Source organism: Pteropus vampyrus, unplaced genomic scaffold (genome assembly GCF_000151845.1).
Source record: "Pteropus vampyrus isolate Shadow unplaced genomic scaffold, Pvam_2.0 Scaffold95, whole genome shotgun sequence".
NCBI classification, from domain to species: Eukaryota; Metazoa; Chordata; class Mammalia; order Chiroptera; family Pteropodidae; genus Pteropus; species Pteropus vampyrus.
This window is the reverse complement of record NW_011888876.1, coordinates 376,776-387,964: the sequence shown is the minus strand read 5'-3', so window position 1 is coordinate 387,964 and position 11,189 is coordinate 376,776. Positions and strand designations below refer to the sequence as shown.

Sequence of the window (11,189 nt, the reverse complement as noted above, 5' to 3'; positions counted from 1 at the left end):
CTCGTGGAGGGAGAGTGGGAAGGAACAGTGGGCAAAACCCCGAAGCGGGAACAGGCTTGGCCGAGCCACGGAAGGCCGGTGTGGCTGGAGCAGGAATGTGGCCCAAGGCGCGGTGCCCGGGACGGTGCCGGCGGGCGAGGGAAGGCTGTGTGGACAGGCCTTCTCGAAGTTGGAGCCAATGGAACTGGTCGTCGGGGTTCTTTGGAGGGTGAACTTGAGCTTCTTGTGCAGCTCAGCCCCACGTCGCGTCTGCCGGCCTCGGTCCCCACGCCGAGCTCCTCCGTGCATTCAGACGTGGTCAGTGGGGGCGCGATCCACAGGCCTGGGCCTCGGGAATGCTCTTGCCGCTGGGTTTCTGGTTTCCTCCTGGACATCAAGACCTGAGTGGGTCAAACGGCAGGCTAGTCAGTGTCCCAGAGCCCTGCCTCAAGGTCCCTGTCAGGTTACTGGGGTCACAGGGCCCTGGCCAGCCCTGGAATGACTGACGTGCCCCTCCCCCCAGATCCTGTGCATTCATTTGAAACGCTTTCGGCATGAGGTGATGTATTCGTTCAAAATCAGCAGCCACGTGTCCTTCCCCCTTGAGGGACTTGACCTGCGCCCCTTCCTCGCCAAGGAGTGCACGTCCCAGATCACCACCTACGACCTCCTCTCGGTCATCTGCCACCATGGCACGGCAGGCAGTGAGTCTGGCCACCCCGCCTTGGCCCCGGCCCCGGCGCCTAGGGCATCTGTAACCAGCCGGCCCCTCCCTCCGCAGGTGGCCACTACATCGCCTACTGCCAGAACGTGATCAACGGGCAGTGGTATGAGTTCGATGACCAGTATGTCACCAAGGTCCACGAGACGGTGGTGCAGAGTGCTGAGGCCTATGTCCTCTTCTACAGGTGTGCCCCTCGGCAGGTGGCCAGGGTGTGGGGGCCTGGGTCTGGTGACCCGCAGCCTGGATGTCCTGCTCCTCAGGGCTTGACTCGGGGTGCGTCGTGGGTGCTGGAGCCTAGAGTGTTTTAAGACCCAGGGTAAGGGTTTGAGTCTTTAAGAAAGAGTCTTCTGGCTGATAGAAACTCAAGGGGTCGGGTTTAGTCCCCCTGTGAGAGGCGTCCTCCTGAGAGGTGATGGCAGCCAGAACTCTGGCAGGAGCGGCGGGGCTGCTGAGGGGTTCCGGAGGTGGGGCGGCTCTGGACACACCCCTGGACAGGGTGTGGCCGGTCCCCCAGCACGGCAGGGAGCCCAGGCACAGCTGCTCCTACGTCTCCGCCCCCCCCGCCCCCCCGCCCCAGGAAGAGCAGCGAGGAGGCCGTGCGGGAGCGGCAGCAGGTGGTGTCGCTGGCCGCCAAGCGGGAGACCAGCCTGCTGAGGTTCTACGTGTCCCGAGAATGGCTCAACAAGTTCAACACCTTCGCTGAGCCGGGGCCCATCACCAACTACACCTTCCTGTGCTCCCACGGAGGTGAGGGAGCCTTCTCTGTGGCCCGCGTGTGGGGTGGGGTGGGCCGGCCGAGCCCCCACCTGTCCCTCCCTGCGCCTTCCTCCGCAGGCATCCCGCCCAACAAGTACCATTACATCGACGACCTGGTGGTGATCCTGCCGCAGGACGTCTGGGAGTACCTGTACAACAGGTAAGGTGCTGTGGCCAGCCTCTTCCGGAAGGCCAGCCTGCCCCCACCCCGTCCAGGCCAGCACTCAGCTGAGCAGCAGAGGAAGACAGGGAGGGTGCCGCCTCCATGCCCGCACGCGGCCCTCTGCTCCGGCGCAGACGGCACTGAAGCAGTGGCGGGGGCCTCTCTCGCGTCTCTGTCTGCACCGAAAAAGACACATGGCATCTGTGGGCACGCAGGCGGACGCTCACCGTGCCCAGGCGCAGAAAACTGGCCTAAGCGAAAATGCGCATATTGGCCCCTCTCACGTCCTGGGGGTGCTGGCTGCAGGGCGGTCTGGCCAGCATCTCTCCCCCACCCCATGTCTGGCTCAGGTGGCCTTGGGCTTGTGCTGCCCGGAGCCTTCCACGTTCAAGTCCATCAAGGCGAGAACGTGTGGCTCTCTTGTCGAGCACCTGCCTAGGCCCGGGTCTCTCTGCCGCTGGGCAGGCAGGACGTGCTGCGGACAGGGGTGGCCAGACGGGTGGAGAAGGAGGGGCCAAGGAGCTGTGGCTGCCCTGGCCTCTTGTTGGACTGGCTTTGCTCCGTCCACTTGCCGGTCAGGCGCAGAGCCGGTGGGCCTGTCAGAACCCCAGAGTAAGATGCACCCCAAATCCCGTGGGTCCTACCTGCAGAAGGACCTGCAGCCTTCCTTGAACGTCGTCCTCAGGGTCTGGCTGTGTGGGCTCTCGGCCACCCTCCTGCCCAGTAGCCAGTAGAGGAAGTGAGGATGTGAGTCCGTCCCTTGGCCGTTAAGCAGATTTGAGATGCAGGGCCCTGCAGCCGGCACTCTGCTGAGCAGCGTGGGCATGGTGGCAGGCAGGCGCCCTCACTGGTCTAGTGAGGGAGACAGGTCAGCGGGCCCCGGCCAGGGCGCCGAGGGGAGCCCAGCGGGTGCCTGACGGGACCACCCCTCAGGGCCCGTGTGTGTCTCTCTCTGCCTCCCCAGGTTTGGGGGCGGCCCCGCCGTGAACCATCTGTACGTGTGCTCCATCTGCCAGGTGGAGATCGAGGCGCTGGCCAAGCGCAGGCGGGTCGAGATCGACACCTTCATCAAGGTGCGTGCAGCTGGGGGTGGCACGGCGGAGCCGGGCTTCCAGCCTCTGCCGGGAACGTGAGGACGCGAAGACGAAAGAACCGCGCGGTGTCAGGCTCTGTTTGGAGGGCGTGTTCTGTGGGAGATCGGCCTGGCCACAGGTCCGGCCAGACGGTTCAAGTTTCGCTGACAGAAGGGGTCGGGCCGGGTGAGTCGAGGTCCACCCACTGGCCGTACTATCGAGCAGTGCTGAGGAATAGGACGCTGTGGTTTGGGGCTGGACGGTTCTCCGTCCTGGGGGCTGTCACGGTTTGTAGGGTGTTGAGCAGCATCCCCGGCCTCTATCTGCTCAATGCCGGTGACAACCAAAATTACCTCCAGACACTGGCAGGTGTCCCCACAGGTCTTTTGAGAACCACGGGGCTCTTCAGACTGGCACGAGAAGGTGCGTTCAGTGAACAAAAGCCAATTGCAAAACAGGACCCAGCACGATGCATTTAGGAAAGGGACTTCCGCAGCGGAGACGGGGGTGTGTGAGTTCGGAGGCCCCGGCTCACACCCCGCGCCCATCCCCTCGGGGGACGTGGGGACCATTTGTCATTTAGCAGTAGAGGTTTGGGTAGAGGACGCCCAAGGACACCGTGCTTTGTGGCCACTGAGACACGATATGATCAGGATAGTTCACGAGTGAGCCAGTTCTATGAAGAAGGGGAAACAGCATTGACCATGTCATCTCGGCTGAGTTTTTAAAAAGTTACGGGGAAGAGATCCACCAGAACGTTAGCAGCAGCCGTGGGAAACGTTTGTTTTCTTTGAACTCGTCTGGCGTTGTGAGTTTCCGGCGCCCGGAGTCCTGGCGATGCGTGGGAGTCAGGGTGCCGAGTGCCGGGGGCTGGGATATTCGTGCTGACCGTCCCCTTTGCTCCCCTCTGCGCGCCGCCGGCCCAGCTGAACAAGGCCTTCCAGGCTGAGGAGTCCCCCGGCGTCATCTACTGCATCAGCATGCAGTGGTTCCGCGAGTGGGAGGCCTTTGTCAAGGGCAAGGACAGCGGTGAGTGGAGCAGGGGCCCCGGCACTGTGCCTGGCACGCCCCCCACCAGGAGGTTCTTGGGCTGTGCCTCTGTTGGGAACGTCTCAGGAGGGGGAGCCGGGCGGTGGCCCTGAACCCCAGCGGGGCGCCCAGGGTCTGTTCCTGGCCAGCAGGTTTTGGTGCCTCCCCTTTAGGTGAATGGCAGAGAACGCAGGTGCTCCCCCGGCTGTCCCCACCTCGGGCCAGGCCACTGCCCAGGGCAGGCCTCCTGGCGCAGCAGACACAGGGCCAGCTTACTCGGCCCTTCCCCTGTCCTCTCCCGGCCGACGCCCGGGGGTGGCTGCCCGCCCAGCCCGCCCAGCCCTTCCCTTCGGGCATTCCGTTGCGCTACATAGATTTTGGTTAACAGATAGCTTCAGACTCTTAGGGGAGGACTAAGACACCGAGTCCTCTGACCCCTGATTTACTGGGGTGGAAGCAGGCTCCTCACAAAGCAGCTCCCAGAGTCCCCCACAGTCTCGTAGGGAACAGCAGAGCCCGCGCCCTGGCCGGCACGTAGCCACCCTCACCGCCCCCGAGCCTCATGTGTGGGCACCCAGCCTGGGGCTTGGGGCCTGGCAGGGTTGGCAGAGCCCGTGGGCTCCATGTGCTGGCCATTTGCCTTTCGGAGTGTAAGCCAGGTATCAGAAACAGGGCTGGGTCTCACTGCCATCTCGTCCCCACTGGGCGGCGAGCGTGCCAGGGACACCCGCGGCCTCCCTAGTGCTGGTGGGGGCGGTCGGCATGGCCGTGCCCACGAACCTGGCTCCTGAGTCGTGGTCCTGGTTCGGCCTTATGCCAGCCCTGGGGTGGGCGGTGGCTCCCCCCGTCTGTGGGAGCAGGTCTCGCCTCTCACGGTCGTCAAGGATTACGTGAGATACCGGGGCACACCGGAAGGGTGCTCAGCGGGTGGGGACTGCCATTATAGACTAGAGCAGTGTCCACCGGCACGGCCCCACCCCGCCACGCTAGAGTCAGAAACCAGCGCGTGAGCCCTAGAAACTCCTCTGCCAGGTGCTGGGACTCTGCGAGGCCCTTCTGGCCTCAGATTTCTGTGGCTGAGCATTTGGTGCCTCACGCACGTCGCCCTTATGTAAGGACTTCACGCTGACCCCTTGGGCCCAGGGCAGCCACGCGGGGATCCCAGGTGTCGGAGTCACACCTGGAGCCCAGGTCCTGCCTACCGGGTGGAGGGCTCTGGCACAGGCCCCGGCACAGTGGGGCTGAGCCCGAGCTGGGTCTGGGTCTGTTCCAGAGCCCCCTGGGCCCATCGACAACAGCAGGATCGCACAGCTCAAAGGAAGCGGCCACGTCCAGCTGAGGCAGGGTGAGTGTCGCTGGCCCCGGCCCTGGCCTCCCCGATCAGCCAGGCTCCCGTCTGCCCCGCTGGCTGCCAGTCACAGGAGCCCCCTGCCGCCCATCTGGGTCGGTCTGAGCCGTCCGTCCAAGTCCAAGCCCAGTGTCCAAGCAGAAGGGCCAAGGTGCTTGGCCTCTGCGTGGGTCCTCAGGCCCCTCTGCCCACCTCGCCCTCTAGTGCCCTCTGCCTGCCCCGTCTGCCCGCCCTCCGTGTGATCCCCACCCCAGGAAGACGAGGGGCACAGCCAGAGATGTGCCCTGTGGGCTCCTGGGAGAATGGACATTGTACCGGAAAATTCTGAGACTTCCACTGACAGCTTCACACGGAGGCCTGTGGTCACCCTCTCTCCCGGACACCCCACTGCCAGGACTGCGGGATGGAGGGGACAAGGGCCCAGGGGCCAGGGTCAGTCCAGCCCCACCCAGTGGCCTCTTGGGCCCCGCAGGTGCCGACTATGGGCAGATTTCGGAGGAGACCTGGGCCTACCTGCACCACCTGTACGGCGGCGGCCCCGAGATCGCCATCCGGCAGAGTGTGGCCCAGCTCCAGGCCCCGGAGAGCTTACACGGGGAGCAGAAAATCGAAGCCGAGACCCGCGCCGTGTGACTTGGCGGCCAGTCTGTAAGTCGCCTCCTCCCTGCCCAGAGCCCCTCTCGTGTGCCGAGTGCCCAAGGAACGTGTCCGTGCACATACCTTCCATGAGGCCACTCGGAAGGACCTTCAAGTGGCCGCCCCCAGACCAAGTGACCCGGGTGTCCCCACAGGCCCCGCCTCTGCCCTCCTCCCTGCGGAGGGTGTGTTTTGTGCCCGGAAGCGAGGCCAGCGCTTTGGGAACCCAGCCGTGTGAAGAGGCAGAGAGGCCGTTGGGTTCGCAGTGAGTAAGGCTGGAACTAGCAAACACGCCCACCCCGGGCTGCTCTGAGCGGCCGGAGCTCTGCGGCGTTAACTCGGGGCTTCGTCCTGGCAGTGCCCATGTCACTGCCGTCGGCGTCATGCCCCCCGGCCCGCCCTCTTGCTGGCTCAGGCCCAGCTTTCGTCCCTGGAGCTCTGGGTTGGGCTGTGGCCTTGGGACAGGCATCTGCCACTGGGCGCCTGGGCCAGCATGCACTGCGGGACCCACAGGTAGTACTGAGGCTGACGAGCAGACTGCTGAGCGCCCGGACGGCGATGCTGCTTGTCACGAGCCACTTCCTCCCGAGGCCGCACTAAACCCCTGTCCCCCCCGCACCTCCCGCCGTTGTCACAGAAAGGCTCCCGGATCCCGCGCTGCTCTCAGAGGTTTTCCTGCAGACTAAGGACTCATTGGAGACTGGGACTCAGAGCGCGTGGCGGGTGGTTGGTTTCTGGAGGCAGCTGGTCCCCTCTCACCGTGTGCTACTGAGCCGGCCCCGTGGATTGGCTGTGACTTGTCCCCACTAGGGGACTGGATGATGAAACAAATACCTCGCGTCTCTGTCATTCACTGCTCATGCAGCTTCCCGGGCCTGGTTAGGGGACAGCCCTTCCCTTCCTCCCTAACACTGTCCCCCCCGTGCCGGGAACCTGGCTCTGGGAGGTGTGGCCGCTGTCACACGGAGGTCTTGGAAGCCTTTGTCTTCCGGATGCTGAGCACGGCCACTGCTGGGGCGCTGGGACCAGTGGCACCGAAGGCCCAGGACGAAACAGCTGGGGCGAGATGCTCCCCTTGTCAGGGCCGAAGCAGATGTGGGGGTTGGGGAGGGGTGCTGGGACAAAAGCCCCCAAATACTGTGGCCTTCAGGCTCCGTGGGAGCAGACGCCGTGGGAGTTCCAGCAGGCGGTTCTGGCAGAACCCCTGAAGCCCTTGCAACATGTCGCTCACGTCTGCGATCTCACTCGGCCCGGATCCGACTCCTTCCCCACGGAGGCAGCAGGCGGGCAAAGGACAAGCCACGAACGCGCCACTGCTGGAATCTGTTGACGTTTGCTGGTCTTTTGAAAATTGCTGCTGCAGCCAGTGGCGACCCCGCTGCAGAGCCTGGCGGCCACACGCCACCCTGTAGTGACACAGACAGCCGCTGTGCCGCTGTAACCTTGCCCCACGTGCGCACGGTCTAGTCTGTGAGCAGGATGTCATAATAAAACCGTACGCGTCCCCTACAGCCCGTGCAGTTGTCTGCTTTGGCCACAGTTAATTCTGTCCCTGGAAGGAAGTGTGAAGCCCTCTGCTGGGGGATGGGGGGCCGTGGAGGCATGGCGACTGATGTTACAAATGACCGAACTCGGGAGGGGGCCTTGCCTGACTGTCTGAAAGCAGACAGCATCTGGCCAGAAGAGGAGGCCCTGCCCCTTTAAACACGGGGCAGCGCCAGCCTTTCCCTTCCCGGGACCAGCCAAGGGCCCTAGAGGAGTGGGGCCAGTGTGGTGGGGGGACGCGGCCAGCACGTCCACAGGCTGGGCCCCTCCGGGCACCGCGCCACAGGCTTGGTGCCACCGAGCAGCGCTCAGCCTCCCCGAGGGCACCTTTTCCTCTGACGCCTCCATCACAGTGTCGCAGTTACTGGGGTCCACACCTGGGAGCCCACTCGCATTTAGTGATGCTAGTGTGTTATAGTCCCTGCGGCGTGGGTGGTTCTGTTTATACTTTTGGGGTTTGGGAGGGGGAGAGGGCTTTGAGATTTTTATGTATGGCTTTAAACACTTACATGTGAGATCCCGTCAGACGTGAATGTGCAGAAATGTTCCACATCAGCAATGATAAAGCGGGCGACAGTGCCCGCCCTGGGTAAGGACTGTCGCCAGTGCCAGAGAAGCCCCTGAGGGCCCCGCTCAGCACCCCCGCCCCCTGGCCTGCACTTCCTGCAGCCCCGCTGTTCTGGGCAGTTGTCCCACCTACGCGTGCGTGATCCAGCAGTGCTGTGGCTTTGCTCACCTGTGAGGGTCGTGCCTGTGGAAGTCCACGGCGCCTGTTTTGTGAATGGCTTTTGTTTAACGTGGACGATGAGAATGGAAAAGCTTTGTCTGGAGGACCGATTTCGGAGGCTTAGAGACATTTATGCTACAGGAAGGAGAGAGAGAAATAGGTACCATCTGACCTTCAAATGTTTCCTTTATATTTTCGCTCGAAATGCCAGGCTTTTAAGTGGCTCAGCCAAACTTAGGTGCTGGAGTCTGAAGATAGGAGTCTGTGGTTGTCACCTCACAGACAGAGCGGAGACAGGAAGCCACCTCTGGTCTTCTCTCTCCCACACGCTGTCCCCTCAGTCTGGCTCCTCCCTGAGAGGCTGGGCCTGGACTCCTCCGGCAGGGACACCCCCTGCAGACTGGGGGTTTGTGGGCCAATCGCGCCGAGTGCCTGCAAGCCTTCCCATCTGCCTGTGCGTCTGCTCACAAGCCTGCATCAGAAGTGCATTTATGTGCAAGGTGTAGCCACCTAAAATGAGTAGCTTCCTGCGTTGTAGTTCGAATTCAGTGCAAACGTCAGTTAACCCGCCAGTCTCACGGGGTCTCATGTGGAGCCTCCGGGAGCCCCCGAGAGCCCCCAGGGAAGTGAGTGGTAGTTTGGAGTCACGCCTCCCTCTGGCTTTCCGAACCTGAAGCCCCTGCTTTACCTCCAGCAGAGACAAACTCGAACACCCTTGGGAAAAGTTATGAGAAAGAGCAGTCAGCATTTTGCACAACAGATGTTCAGGAAAGCTGCTTTGGGGACATGTTGGGGTGCGGTCCCCAGTCCCTTGGGTTTGACACCAGCGAGCAGCCTGGACGAGGGGGTGTGTGGAGAGCCGGGACTGGGGACGGAGACAAGGGCAGGGCTCGGCCTGGTGCCACGGGAGAACACGCGCATGGTGAGCGCAGACCCCGCAGGACCCAGGGGTCCTTCCTGCCCCTGCTGCTTCCGGGGCCCGACAGAGGAGGGGCAGGAAACCCCCGTTTCCTCCCGAAGCTTTTCGCCCCAAGACTCTGAGGACAAAGGCACGTGGGGGCCTTTCTCAGTCTGTGCTCTACCTTTTGTGGCCCAGCAATGTCCCAGGCTAATGGGAGATCGTTTAAGTAAATGTCACTCACAATACCATTTGGACAGAAAAGCATTTAAATCAGGGCCTGATCGATGCGACGCTGGAGAAAGAGCTCTTGACACAAAGTGGCTGCTGACTGCCAGTCTGCAGCCCTTGCACCTTAATTCTCAGAGGGCATTGGCAGCATGACTTCCAGCCTCCCCTTCTCGGAAAAGTTGAGCAGAGGCCAGGGAGGAGAAGGTGGGCACAGGCAGCGACTGGGCTCCCTCACTGCAGGACACAAGGGACGTTCATCCCCACGGAGCTAGGAGGCCTGCCCCCCCCACCCCTTCCCGCGCCCCCATCCACGCCGCCACCTCTGCAGTTTGATCTCAGGCCGTCCCGTGGATTTCACAATTCCAGAAATCCCGTTTGCGTTATCAAAAAAGGGGAGGGCGTACTCGAACCCCCTGCCTCTCTGCCCACTTCCATTTCCTTCCGAGTCACCCTGATAGGGACCGGGTCCTTCCGTGCTGGCATTGACTTCTCTCCCGCTAGGGGGCGCCGCCGCCGCTGTGCGCCGAGCTGGCGGGACTGGGCGCGCCGGCAGGTGGGCGTGGCCGGCGGGTGGGGCGGCCCGGTGCTTCCCAGACCAACCCGAGGAGCCTGACGGACAGGTCTGCTGGGTCCCCGAGCACTGAGTCAAGAGTTTCTGTGTCTTCCAGAGGAGGCCTTTCGGAGCCACCAGAAAACAAATTCTCTCCATGTGGCCCAGAGTCACCAGAAAGGTCAGGTATATGGCCCGCTAGGTCCCCACCCCCCAAATGCTTGAACCAAGTAGGTGCGTAAAGATGGGACAAGTGGGCAGCATTTCGGTGTTTCGGCCCCATGAGCTCAGTGTGGCGACTCGGCCGCCAGCGCCGGGCCTGGACCAAGTTCTGAATCCGAGCCATTTGCGAACTGCTGCCGAGGTGACCTTCTGCTTCCCCAGCTGGCACAGAGGTGACCGCCTGCTTCCCCAGCGGTCTCTGTTCTCAGCACAGCTCCCCAAGGCAATGGTTCCTCCTCCCACAACCCAGAAACTGGCCCAGAAAGGTGGGGACACACCCGGTGCTGGCCAGGTCCTTCAAGGGAGGTTCTAAGTGAGGCAAATGGGGACTTTTTATTTCTTACACAGAGACTGACTGTTCCTGAAACATGACAAAGCCCAGAAAGAACGTGCTGGAAACATTCTTCCCAGATGAATCTTTTGCTGACTAGTGAGACAAAAAGGCCTCAGGACACTAATCGAGTCACCTTGTCCCCTTTACCACACCGTCTCTTACTGAGAACTGTGACTTCTTGGCTCCCTAATCCCACTGTCCCCAGTCCTGATGGCAGCAGCCTTCATTCATGGACCAGTAGGTGATCTTGCTTTAAAGGCCAGTCCCATCCATGTGTGGGAGGAGGCCAAGGCCGCGGTGAGGCCTGGTCTCTCCCTGGTGGCCTCACCGCCCACCCTCAGAAAGCGAGTGGACACTTAGCAAGACGGCTCTGTTCACACTCCGAGCTCTCAAGAACCTTAGGGAATAAAGAAGTGTGGGCACAAACCAGTCACACTTGCCCCGAGGGCTTGGTGAGATGCGCAGCGCTGGATGTGGAAACAGGGCCTCCCACAGCACATCCAGGGGGGCGAGGCACGAGGCCCCCCACTTTAGTGCCGCACAGAGTCTGCGGCTTGACAGAAACTAGTGATTATTCCAGCCAAGCTTCCCAGGGGTGGGCTCGCGCACTTGTGACACCAGACTGCCAAAGAAACGCAAGTAAACATGCCAATTACACAGCACCCCCACACCCCACCACAGGGCCTCCGAAAACCTAGAGTAGCTGCCAGCAGAATTTGCATGCAAAACAAAACCTTTCGGGTCATAAGAAGCCTCCCCCAAGCCCTGGACTGACTGCCCGATTTCCACCTCTCCGACGTCTGACAGCTTCTCCCCCGGTGGGTGGGGGTGGCAGTGAGACTAAGCCAGGTGGCAAGCCCCTCCCCAGGCAGATGGCGATGATGACAGGACTCATCTTGGGTTTACACAGTAAATCTTGGGTTTACACAGTAAATCATCGAGGTGCAGACCAGAGCCCAGGCCCAGCCCTCGCC

The 11,189-nt window shown here is 62.2% G+C and overlaps 1 protein-coding gene across 1 annotated transcript in view; it reads left to right on the top strand.

The window, feature by feature from the left end:
- The window catches only part of USP20 (ubiquitin specific peptidase 20), a 36,096-nt gene extending 28,877 nt beyond the window's left edge, over positions 1–7,219 (top strand). The window contains exons 15-23 of the mRNA XM_023532954.1: positions 488–683; positions 761–887; positions 1,281–1,450; positions 1,538–1,619; positions 2,587–2,695; positions 3,622–3,724; positions 4,998–5,069; positions 5,545–5,720; positions 5,864–7,219. Coding sequence (XP_023388722.1) covers positions 488–683; positions 761–887; positions 1,281–1,450; positions 1,538–1,619; positions 2,587–2,695; positions 3,622–3,724; positions 4,998–5,069; positions 5,545–5,705 — 1,020 coding nt within the window. The 3' untranslated portion in view covers positions 5,706–5,720; positions 5,864–7,219. The remainder of the gene's footprint in view (positions 1–487; positions 684–760; positions 888–1,280; positions 1,451–1,537; positions 1,620–2,586; positions 2,696–3,621; positions 3,725–4,997; positions 5,070–5,544; positions 5,721–5,863) is intronic.
- The last annotated feature ends 3,970 nt before the right edge of the window (positions 7,220–11,189 follow it).